The sequence below is a fragment of the Dipodomys merriami genome, unplaced genomic scaffold (genome assembly GCF_024711535.1).
Source record: "Dipodomys merriami isolate MVZ:Mamm:240054 unplaced genomic scaffold, mDipMer1.0.p SCAF_5, whole genome shotgun sequence".
In the NCBI taxonomy this organism is placed as follows: Eukaryota; Metazoa; Chordata; class Mammalia; order Rodentia; family Heteromyidae; genus Dipodomys; species Dipodomys merriami.
The window spans coordinates 41,489,196-41,512,187 of record NW_027206068.1 but is presented as its reverse complement, the minus strand read 5'-3'; the positions used below and the strand labels follow the sequence as shown (position 1 = coordinate 41,512,187).

The 22,992-nt window shown below is 37.4% G+C and overlaps 1 protein-coding gene across 3 annotated transcripts in view; it reads left to right on the top strand.

The window, feature by feature from the left end:
- Hepacam2 (HEPACAM family member 2) overlaps positions 1–10,356 on the top strand; it is a 40,202-nt gene extending 29,846 nt beyond the window's left edge. Inside the window, exons 9-10 of one of the 3 annotated variants that reach the window (XM_069996501.1) lie at positions 1,455–1,564; positions 10,085–10,356. In XM_069996501.1, coding sequence (XP_069852602.1) covers positions 1,455–1,564; positions 10,085–10,163 — 189 coding nt within the window. In that variant the 3' untranslated portion in view covers positions 10,164–10,356. Of the gene's footprint in view, positions 1–1,454; positions 1,569–3,113; positions 6,360–10,084 lie in introns of those variants that run through there. The other 2 variants (XM_069996503.1, XM_069996504.1) reach the window with 2 other exon arrangements.
- The last annotated feature ends 12,636 nt before the right edge of the window (positions 10,357–22,992 follow it).

The following is a 22,992-nucleotide window of genomic DNA, read 5'->3' as shown; positions in this document are numbered from 1 at the left end:
GTAGATCTGAGTGAGAAGCCAGAGGGACATTTATATGGGAAATAGCCCAAAGAAGAAAAGTATTAATAAAATCAAGACCTCAAAGTTGACACTAAGAAAATAAATAAACTAACTTAATCATTTCTTTAGATTTTTAAAAATCAATTAATTGCTTAACTTTTCCAAGTACATTTATAAATGTAATATCTCTTCCTTTCTCTCTTGTTCTTCTCTCTCTCTGTTCGTGTGTGTGTGTGTGTGTGTGTGTGTGTGTGTGTGTGTTGTGTGTGTGTGTGTGTGTATTGTTAGTGCCTCTTTTTCAGAAGTTGGAAAGAAAGAAAGACATTGCATAAAGTGAACAAAGTTTTTGTGTAATAGTTTTAATATTGGGTTAAGTAAGCTGGTTAATTGGTTTTACCAATGCCCAAGTCCATCTTTAGGCCAAAGTAAATGAAGAGTTGATCTCAAATGCATCAAAATCTCTACACAGAATGATTCTACAAATCACATGTCCTAGTGCTGCCCTAGAGAACTTTAGTAAGCAGAATGGAAGCAGACTTTATCAAAAAAGAACAAAGACAAGACATGGCACTATAATGCACAGGTCAAATTGAGATGAGAGAGAGAATTCCTTAGGCTTACACAGGGCAAAGAGACTTCCTGGTGGGGTTGTACAAAAATGAAAAACTGTAAGTAGGTAGAAGTATGATGAAAATAGGTAGTGGATGGGGAGGAAACTCTGCCTTTAAATAATTAGAAGGCAATGTTTATAAAGAAGGAAAATATGAACTGTAAGTAATGAGAACAAAACATGGATGTCAGTTTCAATCAAATATATGATCATTTTTTATGAGAAAAACACACTGCTATTCTTCCTACATTCATCTGAGCCTTTAGTTTTTAGAGCCTATTATCACATTCAAACCAAAATATTTCCCTTTGTCGGCGCTGCACTTACAATGTGATTAGAATAGCGGGATCTACATTCCTCTTCTTTTTTTAAGCTACTCTTAAACATTTACTTGGAAAGTAATATCAAATGACCCTGAGTTCAAGCTCCAGCATTGGTGTGCATACACACACATGTACATACACACAGACACACAGACACATACACAGACACACACACTCACACACAGGAAAAAAAGACGTAAAATAAAAGAAGAATGTAGATACGCTACTGTCCTAAACTGTCCTTTTTTTTTCTATTTTTCTTCCGATTATGTTTTCTTTACATTATGTTTTCTTCTAAAATGTTGAAAAAAAGTGACAGCTCTGTCCTCCTTGTGCTGCTGTACAAAGTGCCAAAGGACAAATGCAAGATCCTGCAGCAAGGAGAAACAGCACCCCAAGGATGAGAAACCATTCTATTTCCCTAGCCAACACTACTGCCAGTTATTTTTTGCTGTGCAGCATAATGGAAACATGGCTAATTAATCTTGGGCTAACTTTCTTTAATGTGTCACATTTTCTAGATGCCAAGTAGGTCCATTCCAACCTCCAATGCTACATCAAGGCAAGATTTGCATGGTACGATTTATGAAGTGATTCAGCACATCCCTGTCCAACAGCCAGACGATCCAGAGTAAGTATGAGTCTGCACTTGGTGGTATTATGGAGAAACTCAACACTTAGCCTCTGCTTGCCTCATAAAAATGTCTTGAAAGCCTCAATAAAAAGATAGTGAAATGAGAAATTATATCTTGCATACATTTGAAAAGGCATAATTCACTTTCTTGTCTCAGAATAATGTTGAAATAAATGAAACAGGCAAACACACAAATATCTTCTGAGCCCATACACTTGAGCAAGCAGACACACAGAATTCTAGAATCAATTGTCTGTTGAATGTATTTCTCCCTCTTATAATATCACTCTCCCCCCACCCCCAAGCCAGTTCTCAAACTTTAGGTTACTTTCATGATTTTCTGGTGCTCATGATGATGTGTTACCAAAAATAGGACTCAGAAATGAGGGGGAGGAAGGGCAAACAAAAGGCTCCCAGCACAGAGTAAAAGGCCTAACACAGGACAATTCAAAGTTGTTGGTTTCCGAGTGAATTGAACCACACTAAGAATTAGTCTCAGAGAGGACAGAGCCTGGATGGAGGCCAAAGCCAGCAAACCAGTTATTCAGTTAAGCTCAAGGCTATCACTAGCAAGCCTGTCCATGTTTGCCATAGAGAAACTAAGCCCACCATCTTTTGAACTAATGAAATGAACGTCTGTTGTTTTGTAGACTATAGTTGCCTGCAAGGCATAACCGCCACAAATCATCTTCCATTCTTTCTTTATTTGTCACTTATTGACTCTGAAAAGAACATCAATAACCACACACTGGAACTTCCCCTCTGGCAAAAAAAAAAAAAAAAAAAAAAACAGTTCTAGCAAAGTAATTCATGCACATCTCTGTGTAAATACCAGAAACAGCAGGTAAAGGGTGAATGAATGCAAATGTGATGAAGCAGAAACTCAATCCTGGGGGACTAAGGCTAAATAAGTGGCAAGACACCTTGAGGATCCCATGTAAGAAAACTTAACTGCAGTCAAGTAAATTAGGAACAGCCACTGATGAATCTAGGAGTTTCTGGTTTGAAAAGAAAAGAACCTTGGTTTAAAGCAACATGTCATGAACCTAACAGAATACTATAGAATTAGATATTTTTCCATGATCATTTAAAAATTAAAACTCTAAAATGATCCCTCACTCTCTTTCTGGGGTGGAATGATAGGATGTTTTTCTTGTGTTCTTCCCTTTCTTTCTATTTTTGATAACACATAGTAATTACACATACTTATACAGTACAAAGTCTATTTTGATCCATGAATACATTGTGTAAGGATGGAATAAGATTAATGAGCACACTTACTACTAAGGGTTGAGACATGTGTGTGTGTGTGTGTGTGTGTGTGTGTGTGTGTGTGTGTGTATACATATATATATACATATATATGTATATATACACATATATATGCATATATTTGTGTTTTATGTTTGTGGTATCTAAACATAGATTTATACATATATAAATGTTTATATATCATATGTGTTTAGGTATATATATACACATCTAATATATATATATGTATTTAATGTGTGTGTTTGTGTAATAATGTATATACATTTTTTTCCAGTCCTCAGCCTTGAACCCAGGGCCTGGGCGCTGTCCCTGGATTTTTTTGTGCTCAAGGATAGTGCTCTACCATTTGAGCCACAGCAGCACTACTGGCTTTTATTGGTTGATTGGAGATAAGAGTCTCACAGACTTTCCTTCCCTGACTGGCTTTAAACCACAGTCCTCAGATCTCAGCCTCCTGAGTAGCTAGGATTATAGGTGTGAGCCACTGGCGGCTAGCTTATAAATGTTTTATATGTGTTCACACACACGTTTATGCGTGTGTTTGTATATGCATTTATATGTGTGTGTGTATATATATATATATACATATATACATCCTTTATCCTAAACATCTCCTCCCCCATCAGAATCCAAACAAACCAAATGAAAACCTCAGACTTATCTTTTAAAGCTCCAAAGAATGAAATAAATACTGTTAGCATTGTAACTATGGTAGCAACAATTTTGCATGTGGAAAAAGCTGATTCTCAAGAAAAGAAAAAAAGATCATCTTCTGAAATTAGATGCCTTTCAAACCCATGAAAAAGCTTTGACTTTCTTGAGAATAATTAATTTATTTGAAAAATAAAATTTGAATGCTGACAGCAAAGCAAAGATGCTTTTTCAAGCACATAAATTACCTCTTTTTAAAATCACCATCATCATCATCATCATCATCATCATCATCATCATCATCATCATCATCATCATACTATTGAGATGCTCCTTAGAAAGGCCATCACCCCTCCACGATATCAATTCATGTTCCCACCCCCCACCTGAGTGGCCACCCACGCCTCTCACTTTCCTCCCTTGTCTTCTAAGTCTTACTTTATTTTTTTCTCACCATCAATCTTCCAACTTATATAAGTAAAGAGCCAGCATTTTAAATATTATTTGAACACAGACTTATATTACCCACTTGAAAATGTAAAACAATTAAGTAGAATCTATTCCTTCTTTCAGAAACTATTTTATTTACAATTGATCCACAAACATTTCGTATTATGTGCCTAGAAGAGAAATTAAACAAGACTCCATCTCTTAAGGATTTCATAAACTTGTAGACTCCTATTTGCTTATTTTTAAGGTTAATGATCCTTCATAAAAGTAAAAATTCCTTTATACAATAAATACCCCCCCCCTACTCTTCATTTTTCAGCCATGCCTCTCCACTATGCAGGGTGGAGGCAGCAGTTCGGTAAATAAATGTCTCCTGCTTGAATAGCGAATGGTGTTCTCTTCATCAGCTACCTTATGAAACCTACCTATTTAATATACCTTACCTATGGTGCCGTGACTCGGATGGGGTTTTTGAGTTGGAAATGTGAGAATTTCCTAACCCCCCTTTTCTGTGAACCGAACTGCCTTGAGACACCACGGGAGACTTTTCACCAATACCATTGCTGGCCTTCACATCCATGTCCACACCACTTCTGTACTCTGCCTCTCTGCCTCATGAGACTTCCTCCAGACTTCATCTAAGGACTCACACCCACCAAGTGACAGCTGCTGCTTGCTGCCTTCTCTCAGAGGGGACCACATCTCGGCCTTTTACCCCTACTGTCCACACCCCTTGCCAGCAGGAAGTAGCCAGAGAGAATCTTCACCCTTTTTCATAATTATTAAAAGGCTGGAATGTAAGGTCTGCACAGGGACACTTCCCTACCTCTTGGCTAAGTTTCTGCCCCGTATCTGTTACCTAGGTAACTGGCAGACCTGGAAGCAGTCACCTGCCCCTCCTGCTAAGTCACATCCTGGGCCACTTCTGGTCACATGCCTCCCATCTGACCATAGGCGGTTCCCAGACCCTGAGTTCACATCTGGATCTATTTCAGCCATGCCTCTCCACCATGCACAGCAGGGGCGGCAGTTCCGTAAATAAGCTTCTTTTGCTGCCTGAATAAACAAACAAACAAATAAATAAATATTCCCTATACAAGGGACCTTTTTCTGATTGTTCTCTGAGACCAGTTAAACTAGGAAATCAATTTTATCAATAATGCAGTATCACAGGTATCCCTTCTCCCCCATTCATAAGAGCATAGGTTAGTGATGGGGAAATTTAGCTATGTAACTTACTGCTTCTTCTATTTGACAATCACTTCTGCGATAGGAAAAATGGTTAAGCAATTTATTATTTGACTCTGAGACTATTTTCCTGAGTATGTGTGCCTGTTAACTAATTGGAATGGTGTTCAATTGGAATGGTGATCAATGTTCATACTCTAGTTTTCAGCCCAATTATTTACTTATATTTTATTTGTATTTTTGAGATGTTGTTGACACCATTAAAAATTCTTGAACCTTTGTTTTCAACCCAAAGTCAATTATTAGAATCTTGAAAAAAGGACATCGAAGTAAGCAAGCTTTGAGTTTCAAAAGATGATTATCTACAAAATGTAATGATTGTTTATACTTCCACTCCTAATAAATATAATTCTCTTGAGTCATCTCAAAGCACTGACATTATTTGCAGCTATTTACCTATGGAACTGGAAAATCTTTGAAATAGATCAAGTATCTTCTATTTATCTTCATCAGGTGAATTTTCTTGACAAAGAGTACATTGAAGTGAGACAATGAAGGAATATTTTGAGGAAAAATACCTGTGATCAGTGAAAAAACCAAGCCCAATACCCCTTACTCATTACTTCTTTTAAATGCAGAACAGAAGCATTTATAAACCATGCACACCACACCACACACACACACACACACACACACACACACACACACACACACACACACACACAGGATGTGGTTATGCTACAAAGGACAGTGGTAGGGAAGTAGTCTTCAGTGCACATTATTTGTCATGATGCCTGGGAAGAAGGAATTAAGGCTCTTTCTATATTGTATTTCTCTAAAAAGCCCATTCTAATAGGCATATACATTCTAATGCATTCTAATGCATAGTTCCCCTTCCATCAGTGTTGATGCTGTTCTAGTTCACTTGTAAACATGGAAACCACATATGTAAAGCTTTTTTCAGTAGTTTTCTAAAACAATTAAGTTCTCATTACTGTTAAGATAGCTGTAGTTTTTTTTTTAATTCCCAAATTCATTTCTTGTTATTTGTGCCACAAAATAACAAGGATGGTTTTCCCAGCAAGAACACTGTGCCTTCTCTCTCATCGTCAATCAACTTGATTGTCAAGGGTGGTTTTGAAAAGACTTGTGAAATGTTTAAGAAAATGTCTAACATTGTTTTTATTTTTGTTCAAAGAAAAATGTATTCAAATAAATTATTCTGTCTTTGCTTTTTGTGATCTTGATTCTTCATCTTATAGAGAAAAAACTTTACATAAAAATCAGATTGTAAAGGTAGGCACCAATGGCTCAAACCTATAATCCTAGCTAATCAGAGGATGGAGATGAGGAGTATTATGGTTCAAAGCCAGCCAGGGCAAAAAGTTAGCAAGACCCCATGTCAACCAATAGCTATGTATGGTAGAACATGGCTTTCATCACACATGGGGCTTAGATCAGGAGATTCAAGGCTGGAGTTTCCAGGTCAGCTCAAGAGGCGGGGGGGGGGGGTGAATTTCAAGGTCTTCATCTTAACAGAAAAAGCTGGAGATGGTGGCATGGTCCTATTATCCTAGATACCACAGGAATTGTAAATATAAGGATTAAAGTTCAGGCTAACCTGAGGGATCTTATTTCAAATTTTTTAAGATCTTACAGTTTGAGATCTTATATTTTGAGATCTTATCTCAAAAATAACCAAAACTAAAAGGGTTTGAGTCATGTCTCAAACAGTAGAGCACCTATCCAGCTAACACAAAACTTTAAGGTCAAACACTAGTACCAAAAAAATAAAATTCAATTTTCAGAATTGAATCTATTTTGACCTTTTTTCCCAATTTGTATTCAAGTATAGGTTATAACAAAGAGATAAAAAGTTTTATTCCCCCATAAAGCTTATTATTTTAAGAAAAGAATATACATAGAGAGAGTTATAGATATGGATATAGATATAATTTCTGCCAGGTGCCAGTGGTTCACACCTATAATCCTATCTTCTCAGGAGTCTGAAATATGAGAGTTGCAGTTCAAAGCCAGCCTGGGCAGAAAAGGCCATGAGATTCTTACCTCCAATTAACCACCAAAAAGACAAAAGTGGAGCTGTAATTCAAGTGGTAGAGATTTGGTCTTGAGCAAAAAAGCTCAGGTACAGCATTCAGACCCTGTTCAAGCCCCAGGACTGGCCTATCTATCTATCTATCTATCTATCTATCTATCTATCTATCTATCTATCTATCTTTTTTGTTTTGGCTTGAACTCTGGGCCTGGGCACTGTCCCTGAGCTCTTCAGCTCAAGGTGAGCACTCTACAACTTAAGCCACAGCACCACTTCTGGTTTTTCTAGTGGTTTTATTGGAGATAAGAGTCTCACGAACTTTCCTGCCTGGCCGGCTTTGAACCATGATCCTCAGATCCCAGCCTCCCAAGTAGCTAGGATTACAGGGGTGAGCCACCAGCACCTGGCTATCTATCTATTCTTTTAAAAAATATTTAAGCCTATCACTTTATTTACACAATCCCTCTATATAATGAAAAGAAAATACAGTCTCACAGTTCTTTTCTTGTCTTCTATCTACCACATTTATATGATTTTCTGTTGAAGAAGTCAGTGTTATCACAAATATTTTCTTCCACCTTTAGTATAATCAAAAGCTACTTTATCCGATCACAAAAGGAATTTATTCTCCTCATAAACCATCCATGTATTTGAGAATGCAAAATACTTACCCTAAGACAATTAAAATCATTTGTAATTCACTTCCCACAAAACCTATTAGCATTTTCCTAGATTATATATATATATATATATATATATTAGTTATATATTTGTATTATTTATATTTATATGTGTTAGCTATGGGGAAAGTTAGCCATATAGCTTACTTCCCTCTTTTACCTTTACTTACTCATAATTTTTCTAGTTCCAGAAAGAGTTTACTAACTTACAATACCAATGCATTTAATATGCATAAAAGATAACATTAAATACACAAAAAGATCCAGATATACAAAAGGCAATGTCATTAATAAAAACAAAACAAAGAATAATGAGAAATGAAGTTAAAAAACCAGTATTATGAATTCTTCTTCACCTGAGGCATTGATTTATACCACCAAGATCACAAGGCATATTTGAGTGTGTGTTTGAGAAGTGTGGTCTAAAATGAATGCAATCTGTAAATGCTGAACCTAAAGAAAGTTTGCAATCCTATTGCAGGGCCAAGAGAGAACAAATCAGTGTCCATGGTCACTCATCCACTTCAGTGTATCCACCTCTGCCCTCTGAGCTCCTTCTTCTGTCCCCTCTTCCCCTGGGGCTTACTCTTGGCTGATGCGTTTCTCATTTGGAGGTAGACATTAATTACGATAAACTATGGCTGTGTGTCTGACTTCCTTTTCCTAAACTCAACCCTCAATGCTTTCACCCACAGAAAATCTCCAACAGCCCTTTCTAGAAGAGGTAACAATATATTCATATGATTCCCAAATCAAAATCCTGTAAAAATTGTACACTTACATGTTTATTAATCCTTCATTTAGTTATTTTTGTTCATTCTTCCACAGTTTTTCATTACAAATCAAAGGAAATAGAAATCTATATTCCTATTTTTGTCAAACTCACTTTCCAGTGACTTGACTTTCCTCTCATTTCTGTCTCTGTCATACACACAACACACACACACACACACACACACACACACACACACACACACACACACCACACACACACACACAGAGCACAGAGCACAGACTCCCTTAGCTCATGGTTCTGCTCAAAGCAACAAGGAATCGCTGGAGGGAGAAACGTGAAAAGATCTAGAATCCAATTAACTTTTGCCATCATTGGTGCATAACATGGGATGACTCACTGCTTTTTTCATAAATGAGGATGCAAATCTCATAAATTAATCAAGGTTTTCCAAGGGAAGTGATGAACCAAAACCCAGATGTTCACCTAATTAACAAATTAATCTTTAAAAACCAGCCTAAAGTTCCTTTCTTCATCTACACATGATCGTAAGTACTGCTAGTTTTTAATTTCATATTGCTGCTCTCACCTGGAATAGAATCATACTCTCAGTACTTATTATTTTCAAAGAGCATATCCTGTGGATAGAGAAAATTAAGTGAAAAATTAAAATACTTATATAGTTTTTACTGTTTTTTAGCAACTTGTACTTCCATGTAAGACAATTTCAGTGGAAGGAACATATACAAGATCCATACTGTCCTTCATTTCTACTGGAATGCCTTCTAAAGTTATATTCCAAAAATAAAAATTGAATGATAAGGAATTGGCAAGGGCTCAAAATTTTACTATATTCCATTCATTTCATTTATTCATTTTTATTTTCTGCTTCTACACTGCTCTATGTAAACATTGTATTCACCTATCATTCTTCCTTATTCCACTAAAATTCATGTTTGAATATACATAAATGTCTTAGTTTCATGAAACAGTAAGAAAAGAAAGGCTTCTTCTTTTGTAGATGACTTAACTCTGAGTCTCCTTCTTTGTCACCCCATAACTACATTGTTTATTGCAATTATCATGTGATTATTATTGTTGTGATTATTATGTGATTATTAACCTTCAAAGTCATAAGCACTTTCCATACATGACATTGTTTGATCTTCACAGAGATCACAAAGAACCTGGGTGACAATAAGTACACCTACACAGGAGAAACCAAGACACTATCAGCTCAATGATTTTGCTAAAGACTCCAAATCAATGAATGGTAGAACTAATTGATCTTTGATCTATGACTCTGGCTCCAAGTGTAGGGTGCGTGAGTTCTTTGATTATGGCATCCTAGAGAGGATCAGCTGGCACTGTATCTTCTGTCAGCCTCCTATGAACTTTATAGTTTCAAACACTATTAGGCCTGCATCCGATGGTTACTTATCGATTTGTTTATCTCTAAGAACGTTCTCATTTGAATATGCTTGCAGGAAAGATGACAGCTCATTGGCTTGCCATCACAAGAGCATAAACTGTGAAAATTCCCAGAAGTCTACCTTAGATTTATGATCGACACGCTCTGAAGCTTCAAAACAGTTCTGTAAATTCTCCATAAAAATTGTCACAGGAAGTGAAATTTCAGAGACCCCAAAAGAAAGCCAGATCTTAACAGACATATTTTAGAACACAAACAGTAAGTGTTTTCTGGATTGCATTCAATTGAATTGCCTGCCCTCTGTATGTTTAATAAAGGCACCATGTACAGGAAGCAAATAAATTACTGTGTATCCAATAACCAAGTTCCCTTGGATTTGACTCTCAGGGTCACTTAATAACTTTGGGAGCTGTTTTTCCTTGCAGTTCACTGAGACCCTATCAAAATGCTTTGTTCTTCAACAAGTAGACAGCCATGAGTGTAATTGTATCTATAAAATGTCTTCGTTGCTTAGAAAGTAACTTATAGTTTGTGACTCACAGATCGCTGGTCACCAGACATCTTACAGATGGGGCAACTGAGACTAGGTCATTTAGAGTCTTGGTTTCCCTCTCAGAACATAAAGAGAGTGGACTAGACAACCTCCACCTTATTGTAGTGCTAGGGAAACAGGGGTAAAGCAATAGAAGGTAAATAATTTTTAAATGCATTTGAAAAGATGAATATGTTGAAGTAGATTGTTTGCCACTGGGAAAAAAAATTGCACAAGGAAATCTGTTGAAATTGTTTGGGGGAAGGAATAAAGAGAGAAGGGAAAGTGATAAAGGTAAGATTAGCTGGGTACCAGTAGCTCACACCTAATCATAGTTACTCAGGAGCTGAGATCTGAGGATCACAGTTCAAAGCCAGCCCGGGCAGGAAAGTCCATGAGACTCTTATCTCCAATAAACCACTCAGAAAGCTGGAAGTGGCACTATGGCTCAAGTGGTAGGGCACTAGCCTTGAGCTGAAGAGCTGAGGGACAGTGCCCAGGCCCAGAGTTCAAGCCCCATGACCAACAAAAAAAGGGGGGTGGTAAGATTAGATTAGTTAGAACACATTATAAACATGTCTGGAAATTTAACAAGGAAATTTTCCTCTGCAAAACTAATGCAATCTATTAATAATGAAAAGGAATGAAAATTTGTCATTTATAATAATATGGATGAAACTAGAAGACATGATGTTAAGTAAAATAAGCCAGGCACAGGAAAGAAAAAACAGTGCTACATGTTTTTTCATCATATCTGGAAACTAAAAAAGTTGATTTTACAGAAATATAGAGAATAATATTGGTCACTAAAGGCTGGAAAAAGTAGGGAGGAGCAGGACAAAGGAACACTGGATAACACTTAACAAAGTACAATTAGAAGTTCTAGTGTTCTATACAGTACACTATACAGAACACCAGGCAGACAACAGTTCACAACATTTATTATGTGTTTACAAAGGAAGGATTCAAAGGTTCCCAATGCAGAGAAATAAAGGTCTAAAAGATGGAAATGCTAATTTCCCTAATTTGTTTATTATGCATTACATACATGTATTGAGTTATCTCATTGTACCCTATAAGTAAATGAACATATATTTCTTTGAACTTTCTAAAGTTTAAAGTAATATTTTCTAATATCACTTCTGGAGCCAACTCCCAGATACCCATTTCAAGCAAACTCAAGCAAGTATTTAATGGATGCTCCTTACATATGAGACTAGGCTATGCTGATCTTTTGAGAAAAACAAGGCTGCAATCCTGTTCGATTTACAATCATTAGACTACAGAAATCTAGACATGTTGGGTACAGTCACCAAAACCACTCCTACTTTATAATACAATCAATGGACAGGAATAAACTTTAAAAACATTCATACCAACCTTGTATTTTGTATGTACAAAATGCAGAAACAAGAACACAGAGTGACCCATTGCAACAATGATACTCACAAAACACTATGTTGGAAATAAACTTTACAACTTGGAGGGGAGGGAGATGGGGGGAGGTGTGGAAGGGAAGGGATAGTAAGAGAAAAACAAAGGAGGGGGTAATAATGCTTATTATCATTATCTTACTCATGTAACTTTAAACCCTCTGTATAGCATCTTTACAATAAAATAAAACAACATTCATAGCAGCACACAGCACTTCGGAATTTTTGTATCTTACTTAACATAATGTTCACACTATTGACTGAAAGGTTACCATACAATTTAGCAAGTTAAGTTGCTTAAAGTAATGTCAAGTGTTAATTATACCACTGAACTTTATGATCATAGAATTAGAGAGTCATCATGACCTGTATGATTTTTTCACAAAAGCAGAATAGTGAAAGGTGCAAGGTTTGGGGGTGAGACAATGACATTGTAAGAAATACTTGGCAAATGGCATGGGAAAATATACTCCTAAGGGGCTTAGAAGGGAATTCAATAGACATGTGTTGTTACAATCTCAAGGACAATAAATGATTAACGTGAAAAGTGTGAGATTAAAATGTAGAATCAATGTTTAAGGGCCATGTGAAGAACAGAAAGGATTGTTTTCCTAGAAATCGTTTTAAAGGGAATGGTTTTCAAAGAGAGTGGCTACAATGTCCATTTAAAGTCCCTTGCAATCTTGGATTCCAAAGGTGGTTACATTCCTTAATCTTTACTGCCACCTATGGTCTCAAATTAGAAAGTGTTGGTTTAAAACAAATTCTAGATGTTATGAAGTACTCTGGTTTAAATTTAAACGCTATAATCACTCAATTTACCTTTCAGGTTTAACTACATGACCTGGATAAATTATAAGGGGACAATCTGGCTTCATACATTAGGAGATTTTTAAATGTTTAGACTTGCTAGGTGTGGTGGCACATGAGTATAACCACAGTTAGTCTAAAAGCAGAGATAGGGAGGATTGCAGTTCCAACCAACTTGGGCAGAAAGTCAGCAAGACCTCCATTGCACAAGCTGGATGTGCTAGCACTAGAGTCCCAGCTATGTGAGAGACCACAGTAGGAGGATAATAGTCCAAGGCTAGACTGGGACAAAAAGGCAATAGACATCCTAGCTAAAAACTAACTAAAGCTATAAAGGGCTGACAACATGATTTACGTAGTAGCAAGTACAAGGTCCTAAGTTCAAACTCTAGTACTGACAAAAAGTTAGACTCTTTAACTTGGTAATCACATGTACAGGAAATGATGAGAGATCAGGATACAAGTAGAGGAATGTGTAGTACAATCTAATTTAGCACAATTTAATATGTGAATGATAAGACATCTGTGTGATAAGAGATGATTCATCCTCTTTTAAAATGTGTCAAAAGAAAGAAAAATAGTTTCAATTATATTTTCTAATGAAAGATGTCTTTTATAAACCTAAATAGACATACAATTCCATAGCACATAAAAATATAACCGAATCCATAACTCAAAATTAAACAGCTGTTCCAGGCACTGGTGACTCACACTTGTACTCCTAACTACTCATAAGGCTGAGATCTGAGGATCATGGTTCAACGCCAGCCTGGGCAAGAAAGTTCATGAGACTTGTATCTTCAATTAGCCACCAAAGAGCTATGGCTCATGTGATAGAGTGCTAGCGTTGAGCAAAACAAACTCAGAGACAGCACCCAGGCCCTGAGTTTAAGTCCCAGGACCAACACACACACACACACACACACACACACACACACACACACACACACACACACTAAGGAGCTGTGTACCTAATAAGTGCATTTAAAAATATGATGAGAGAACTTATATTTTGTGTATACACCAGTCAAGATAAATGCTTGGCAAAGAAAACACAAGTCACCATGTGAAATTCTTTCATCTTTAAAAAGTAAAACATATTGCCCCTCCTCCATTCCCTGTGCGTCCCTCCTGACTTGCATCTCTCTAATTGCCATACCAGGGACTAATCTTTCTACATCAGTTTTGGTTTCTAATTACTGTCTACTCAAGAACTTTACACTAGCCACTTTCCCTTTTTTTCTGCTTTGTCAATGCAATCTCTCCTCTCAATTCAATGTTTCCCATCAGCTTTAAAACATACCAAGTGAATAGTATTTTAAATACAACACAGAAGAATTCCTCATGCAACTCTTATCTTCTATCTCCTTACTTCTGGAAAACTATAGTACCAATTCTGTTACTTACTTCACAATCTTTTAATTTTATTTATACACTATCATAGTTTTCACACATGTTACTCAACTCTAAACCCACTCCATTCTGCTATATAGTCCTGTCACTACATAAAATAATCTATATGGCCAGGTGTTGGTGGCTCACACCTGTAATCCTAGCTACCCTAGAAGCTCAGATCTGAGGATTTGGTCAAAACCAACCTGGGTAGAAAAGACTATGAAACATTCATTTTCAATGAGCTATCAAGAAAAGCCAAAAGTGGAGCTATGGCTCAAGTGGTAGAGTGCTAGCCTTGAGGACAATAGTTCAGGCACAGTGCCCAGGCCCTGAGTTCAAGCCTTAGAGTAGAACACACACACACACACACACACACACACACACACACACACACACATCTATGTAGTCAATAATAACTGCGGTTAGACACTGTCATTCTAGAATATGATCATCTTATTGAATCCAGTTCTATGTTCATATCTCCTACTAACGATTCTGGCCCTCAGCAGGCAGTTATCACAATGATTCTAAAAGATACTAGTGTCAATATACAAGGATATAGCAACATGGTAAATTAGAAACATCCTCTGTTTGACTCCATGGATGAAAAACATCACAATAACCAAAGAGAGATTATATTATGAAGAAAAGAAGGAAGGAAGAAAGGAAGGAAGGAAGGAAGGAAGGAAGGAAGGAAGGAAGGAAGGAAGGAAGAAAGAAAGGAGAGAGAGAGAGAGAAAGAGAGAGAGAGAAAGAAGAATAAAGAATCAAGAAAGAGGTAATAGGACAGCTGAAAAGAAAAGAGAAACAGAAAGGTAACAGAAAAGTAGAAAACAGTCTGCAACTCCTATCCTGGCCTCCCTAGGAGGGAAAGCCAAAGACAGAAACACAAGCCAGATGATATTGTTGTAAAACTATCCATTCTAGCCTCAAGAGAATCCCACACTCTCCAGGTGCCTGAAACACAGTACAGGAATTTGCTCTGACAGTGGCTGCTCTGAGTAACAAGCTAGCTTCAGAGAAAAATGACATTTTGTTACTCCTCTTATTTCAGAGAGCTATAGTAAGATGCTGTCTTGACAAAAGGCCTATTGTATGAGACTGTAATACTCTGAGGACTTAAGAAATAATCATGGAGCTGGGCGCTGGTGGCTCACGCCTGTAATCCTAGCTACTCAGGAAGCTGAGATCTGAGGATCGCGGTTCAAAGCCAGCCCGGGCAGGAAAGACCGTGAGACTCCTATCTCCAATAAACCACCAGAAAACCGGAAGTGGCGCTGTAGCAAGTGGTAGAACGCTCGCCTTGAGCTGAAGAGCTGAGGGACAGCGCCCAGGCCCAGAGTTCAAGCCCCACGACCGACAAAAAAAAAAAAAAAAAAAAAAAAAAGAAATAATCATGGCTCGTGGAATCCTGGGATACACTACTACAGTGTCTGGACAGATACTGTTAGAAATACCCACAATATATGCACATGAATATGGTCTGGTGTGGACACACTGAGAAAATTAAGAAGTAGGGAAAGTAGGCAAAGAAGAATAAGTGTTTGGTGGTCCCACATTCCCTGGCAAAGAATGAGCCATACTGCCTGAGGATCTTAGCAGAGATCAAGCACTGAGCCCATAGCATGCAAAGTACTTAGCCTCTGGAAACTACCAGTTGGCTACACATGTTGGTCTCAGGCAAAGCTGAGAGCTCTGACCACAGGTCCAGGAAATCACATGATTTCCTCCAGCCTCTCGCTCCCACACAAACAGGATGGATACTGCTGGAGAGGCCATGAGAGTACTGAGATGAGAGTATATGCTGCCAGCTAGGACTAAGAGCCCAGGACACATGGATCATGCAGCCTTCCTCAGACTCTTTCCTTCCATAGGGTGGTGATCTGCCGCGCAGAGTATGAAGTGGCTAAATCAAGCATCCAAAATTCCTGACTTTGTCTGTTCGTACACATCAAGAAAATCAATTTTTATAGGTCATTTAAATGTTAGTCTGCATTCTTTTTGCTTTTTTTGTCAAGTGACTTTCATGATTATGCAACTTGCTTTTTTATTCTATTGCAGTAAGAACACTTAAGATGAGATATGGCCTCAAGAAATTTTTAAGTGTACAAAACATTGGCTATAGATACAATATTGTAGAGAAGATAGTTAAGAGCTTATTGTGCAGTTTAAATTATTAGATTTTTCTTATATGCCTTAGAGGGTGTTTATTATACCTTCAGAACTTAATACTATTTTTCACAATATTAGTCATGTTTTGAGTTTGTTCTATTTAGTTATTACACATAAATCATTGAGTTATTTGGTACTTAAGGTATGGGGATCTAAGTGATGGAATTTTGTTTGGCCTTGTATCAGGGACTATGTTGTACGGACAGGATACATGCCATCATTCTCTCAACCAGGCAAAGCCACAGAAACACTGGTTCCAGGAAAAGGCACAGTCTCCAATCTATCCTGAAATATAATTCATAGTTTGGTCACTCAAGTATACATTTTTCTTATTCAGGGTCATAGGTCACCATTCAAGTGCCTTGTTTCCACTTGCCTCTTCAATGCTTGTCCCTATTCCCTTCACCAATAGAAAAGGGAACAGAGGCATCCTTCACTTAATCTTTCAGTTATGATGACTGCATTGAATGAGTATGAAAAGTATGTGTCCTGAGAAACTCTTCAGGTCCTATTTATTCTAACCTGAGAAGCTCTTCAGGTCCTACTTACTTTAGCCTGCCATGCAGTTCTCAAAGTTCTTACCTATTAGGTCTCATCTATTTCTTTCCCTGAAAGGGATACAAAAGGGCTTCATTGCTAAAGTTGAATTGCAAATTAGGAAACTGTGATTCTTCTACCAGCTCTCTACTACTTTTCTCTGGTTGAGATTTGGGTGGCAACACCAAGATGACAAAAAAGGGTTTTTATGCAGCCTTCACTTGGTTACCTACAACACATTTGTTCATGTTTCCACAAGTTAAGAATATTTAATTTTTTTTCTGTGGTATATTTATACAATGGAATTCTATGCCTCCATCAGAAAGAATAGCATTGCCCCATTTGTTAGGAAATGGAAAGGCTGGGAAAAATTATATTGACTGAAGTATGCCAGGCCCAAAGAAACATAGGTCCCATGGTTTGCCTTATTTGCAATAACTAATGTAAGTCTAGGACAAGGAGAAAAGGTCAAAAGCTATATACATATGACCATATAAGATGATGTAAGTGAAATGAACCCCAAGATAGGGACACAAGTTGTTTATTTCTTTCTTGCTATTATTTTTAACATATTTAAAATGTATTATGTGATTTTTTTTGTTTCTCTTATATGTTCTTCCCCCATGGTATAACCCCTATTTTCATTGTACTTGATGCTGGTGCCCTGCATCTTTTTTGGGGGGGGGTCCGGTTGTGGGGCCTGAACTCTGGGCCTGGGCACTGTCTCTCAGCTCTTCAGTTCAAGGCTAGCGCTCTACCACTTGAGCCACAGCGCCACTTCTGAGTTTTTTCTTTTTGCTTATTTGGTGCTGAGGAATCGAACCCAGGGCCTCAGGCATGCAAGGCAAGCACTCTGCCACTGAGCCACCTTCCCAGCCCCAGTGCCCTGCATCTTGTACATACATTTTTCTAATTTGGGTAGTGTAAGGGAAATAACAAAATGCTGAAATAAGGATACAGGTTGACCCATTGTAATAATGAGATGTACATGACACTATATTGAAAACGACTTTGGGGGGGGAGGAGTTGAGGAGGGGGGGAATTGTGGAGGGGGGAGAAGGGATGGTAGGGAAAAACAAAGGAGGAGGTAACAATGCTCCATAGGAAATGTACTCATTACCTTACTCATGTAACTATAATAAGTCTGTTCAGTATTTTTACAATAAAAAAGATATTAAAAATATTTAAATTTTTTCAGGACAGCTTTTTGGAACCATCTTGTCCCTTGTTTCAAAATTTGAAACTATCAGTCTTGTAATACTTTGTCTCTCTCTTTGTGATTATCATTCTGTCTAATAATTTATAGAAATGTTTCACCCCTTCTTTTGGTGGAATGTGGTAATATTATTTTCTTCTGCTTACTACCTTCTGTTTTATTTATTTTACTGAGTTGTGAAAAGGAAAATTCTTTTTTAAAGACAGTAAATTTTATTTAAGGAATTTTGCACATTGTGATTCTTTCACTGCCTATCAAATCCCTAAAAGAAAAAAACACAAGCTGTTCCTCTATATTGGGTTAACTGGGTTTTTTGTTGTTGTTTGTTTTTGTTTTGCTTTTTTGCCGGTCATGGGGCTTGAACTCTGGGCCTGGGCACTGTCCCTCAGCTCTTCAGCTCAAGGCTAGAGCCCTACCACTTGAGCCACAGTGCCATTTCTGGATTTTTTATTGCTTATGTGGTGCTGAGGAATCAAACCCAGGGCCTCATGCACGCAAGGCAATCACTCTACCACTGAGCCACCTTCCCAGACTCATGGGTTAACTATTTTGCAATTCCTTCCTCCCCTCAGACCTGAGAAATGGTCCTGTGAGTACTGTGAATCACATGATTTCTGTATGAGGCATCTCCAATGAGGAAATTCTTTAATTTGAGTTACTTTGTCTATATATGAATGATGGAAGTGCAAATAGTGGGATGAGAGAGTGACTCGGGGATGAGGTTGATCAGGATATATCACATACCTGTATGGATACATCATAATGAACTTCTGCGTACAACTAATATACCTTAATTTTAAAATGATTTTATTATGTATATATATTATGGTATGTCATTACAGTTATATAAAAGAGTTTCAATTCAACATGTCAGTTTATGAGTGTAATGAATCTTGTTTAATGTTACTTACCCTTTGTCCTTCCCCATATCTCCCAATGCCACCTATCCATTCAACTTACCCACCTGGTTCCTATGAGAATGTTGAAAGGGATGATCAGGATACATCTTACTCATAAACTGCTTTGTTGAATGACAATTCCTTTGAACAATTGCTTATATATAATGAAAATATTAAATATATACATATACAAATATAACCAAGCTAATATTTTAAAATTAGCTAAAGAAATTTCCCTTACTTGATATCAAGGGTTACTACATTGCTAACATAAATTAAAACTATATTGTGTACATAAACTGATAGTCAGTAGACTAAAACAGACTATGACACCCAGAAAGAGACCCCCACTTATCTTGATACATGAAATGTGATTCTTTAGTGCATATTTATATTTTTACTGCATGACTATTTTAGAGACATGGTGCTGGAAAAAATTATTAATCCTATAAAAATGAATGGAATTGGACTCCTACCTCATATTCTCCAGGTAAAGACAAATGAAAATAACACAATGTGAAAAAATATGATTACCAAGCCTGAAAAATTGTTTAAATGAGATACACAAAAAATCCCCACAGGGAAAAGATTCATAAATTTATCACTGTTAAAGTTAAGAATTTTTGCTTATCAACACAAAATAAAAGGACAAACTAAAAATTAGAAGACATTTGTAATAACTTCAGTGTACAAAAGATTAGGATGTAGAGCACATTAAACATAATCAAACAACTAAGAAAAATATGACCAATTTAATTTTGTAAAAGCATACAAAAGAACAGGAATTCTATACAAGGGAAGCATAAAAAGCCCTAAACATATGCAAAGATTTCCCAACCTCATAATGGTGGGCAAAATGCAAACTTAAACCATAGGAAAATTTCATACCTGCTTGAATGACAAAGGTTAAAAGTCTGATGTCAGAGTTACCAAGGATATAGAGTAAGGTGAATTCTTCCAAATCCATTACTAGTAGGAATTTAAACTGGTCCTGCAAGTGTGAGAAACACTTCAACATTATTTTGCATATTATCTACTGGCCATGTTCATATTCTTTCTACAGCAGAGCAATAGTTCCTTCTAGGCAATGTATGTACAGAATTGCATTATATTACCCAAACATTCATCAGCAGGAGGATGGGTAATACATAGCATGATCACATAATCTCAGAAATAGAATCTCAGAAACTATACTAAATGGATGAATACTCACAATCCAATGTAATAAACACATCTAAACAGGTTTTTAGATTTATTTATTTATTCCACACATATTTTATACCAATAGAAAAGATGTCATTTAAAGCAGTAAATGGATCCAAACAGTTCATGCCTATAATCTCTGCACTCAGGAAACTGAGGCATAAGAATCAGGCATTTGAGGCCAGCTTGAATATTTACCAAAAACTAAACTGACAAAATAAAATAAATAAAAATGAAATAAAGCATGAAGGTGGAAGTATAAATAAAAGAAGGGAAACTGTTGATGTTATACTAATGAGAATAGAGGAGGAAATGAACCTTAGACATTTCGTTCTTTCTTTCATTGGGAGCTAGGAGTGTTGTTACTGTATGTTTCCAGTTTTTCTCTTACTTTTGTATAATTCAAACCTATAATCCACTAATCACAATCTTACAGAATGTAAAATACAAGAACAAACGTTTTGTGGGTTTTATTGTTGGGGGGGGGGGTGTTGATTGGTCATATGGCTTGAACTCAAGGCCTGGAACCGTTTCTACTCTTTTGCTCAGGACTAGTGCTCTACCACTTTGAGCTACAGCACCACTTCCAGTTTTTGAGTGGTTAACTAGAGAAAAAGAGTCTCATGATGACTTTTCTTCCCCAGACTGGCTTTGAACCCCAATCCTCAGATCTCAGCCTCCTGAGTAGATAGGATTCCAGGCATGAGCCACTGGTGCCCTGCTAGGACAAAAGTGTTTCATAAATAATTTGAGTGAGCTATATCTCATTACTCTTCTAATTCTTTAATATCTATTTCAGTCAGGCGCCGGTGGCTCACACCTGTAATCCTAGCTACTCAGGAGGCTGAGATCTGAGGATCGCAGTTCAAAGCCAGCCCGGGCAAGAAAGTCCAGGATACTCTTATCTCCAATTAACCACCAAAGAAACGGAAGTGGTGCTGTGGCTCAAGTGGTAGAGTGCTTGCCTTGAGCTGAAGAGCTCAAAGACAGTGCTCAGGCTCAGAGTTCAAGCTCCATGACTGACAAAAAAAAAAAAATCTATTTCAACAAACAAGAAGTGTTATGTTCTTCCTTGCCCTCGTTTTTGTTTTCCCCTCCCCCCCCCCCGGTTTAACACCCAGAAAATGTCTTTCATAATGTCCAGAAGACCATGACTTTGAAAGGTAAACATCAAAGACAATCTATCTTTATTTGGGGTACCCTCCCAAGGGGACATTTCCTTCTGCTGTGCTCTGATATTTTACACCAGACCAGTCCTCCATTCAGGCACCTCCAAACTTTCTCAGGCTCTGATGCCCCCATGCCAGGCCCGACCTTGCAGGTATATCCTCCTCACTCTGCTCTTGCTTTGAGTCCAACATTAGATCACTGCTCTGTGGGGCCACTTTCCTGGACTTTCATGCCCACCTTGACTTCCATTCTCCCAACCACAGACATCTTTCTCTTCCCATGTAGTGTTTCTCTGCCATAGAATGGTTTTATTATTGAACTGTTCATGATGGGAAAGGAAGAAAGAGAGGGTGAAAACAGGAAAAGGAAGAGGAAGGAGTTCATTTGTTCATTTTATTCTAAACATCTTTGGATGGCTGTGAGAACTGTTAAAACTGACACTTGGTCCTCTCCCCAAAAGATATGTGTTTGTTCAGCAAAGGTCCTGGGACTTTTGTGGTTTTGTTTTTGTTTTTATTATAAAGGTGATGTACAGAGGGGTTACAGTTACATAAGTAAGGAAATGAGTACAATTCTTGTCAAATATTGTTTCCCCTTCCCTTCTTCAGCTTTCCCTCCCCTCCTGACTCCCTTTCCCCCAAGTTGTAAAGTTTATTTCCAACATAGTGTCTTGTGAGTCTTGCTGTTGCATTGGATCACCCTTTGTCCTTTAAGTCCCCACATGATAACAGTGAGGAAAGTGAGCTGAGGACCATTACTCTACTGGAGACAAGAAAAAAATATAAAGAAGATTTAAAGTAAATTTGAGGATGTGGAGAAGAGTATGAGAAAGCTCATCAGATGGCATTTTGTCCATTACATAAGAAGAAATGTTATCAGTTAAAGAGTACAGAGGTCAAAGTTGTCATGGGATAGAAAAATGGAGAATCTATGAAATAATACTTGTTGAAAGAGAAAGGCATAGTTTAATTTATAAACTACCTTGCTGAATGGCAATTCCTTTAAAATATTCAAGAAAATAATAAACTATAGATTGCTTTGGGAACGTGGCTCAGTGGCAGAGTGCTGGACTTGCATGCATGAGGTCCTGGGTTCAATTCCTCAGCACCACATAAGCAGAAAAAGCCGGAAGTGGCACTGTGGCTCAAGTGGTAGAGTGCTAGCCTTGAGCTGAAGAGCTGAGGGACAGTGCCCAGGCCCAGAGTTCAGCCCCTATGACCAGAAAAACAAAAAACATAGACTATAGACTATGAGACAATGTATATTGTTTATTTAAAGCAATAGGTTTCAGAACTACTAAGCTTTCTGAAACATTTATTTATTTATTTATTTGGTACTGGTCCCAAGGCTTCAGTGCCATCCCTGACTTTTTGTGCTCAAAGCTAACACTATACTATTTTGAGCCACAGCTCCACCTATGGTAGACTCTCGTGAGCTTTCCTGCCTAGGATGCCTTTGAACTGAGATCATCATATCTCAGCTTCCTGAGTAGCTAGGATTATAGACATGAGCCACCAACACCCAGCTAAATTTATGTATTTCAAGGAATAAAGAAAAAAATCAAAACAAATTTAACTATACAATAGGAAAAATTAG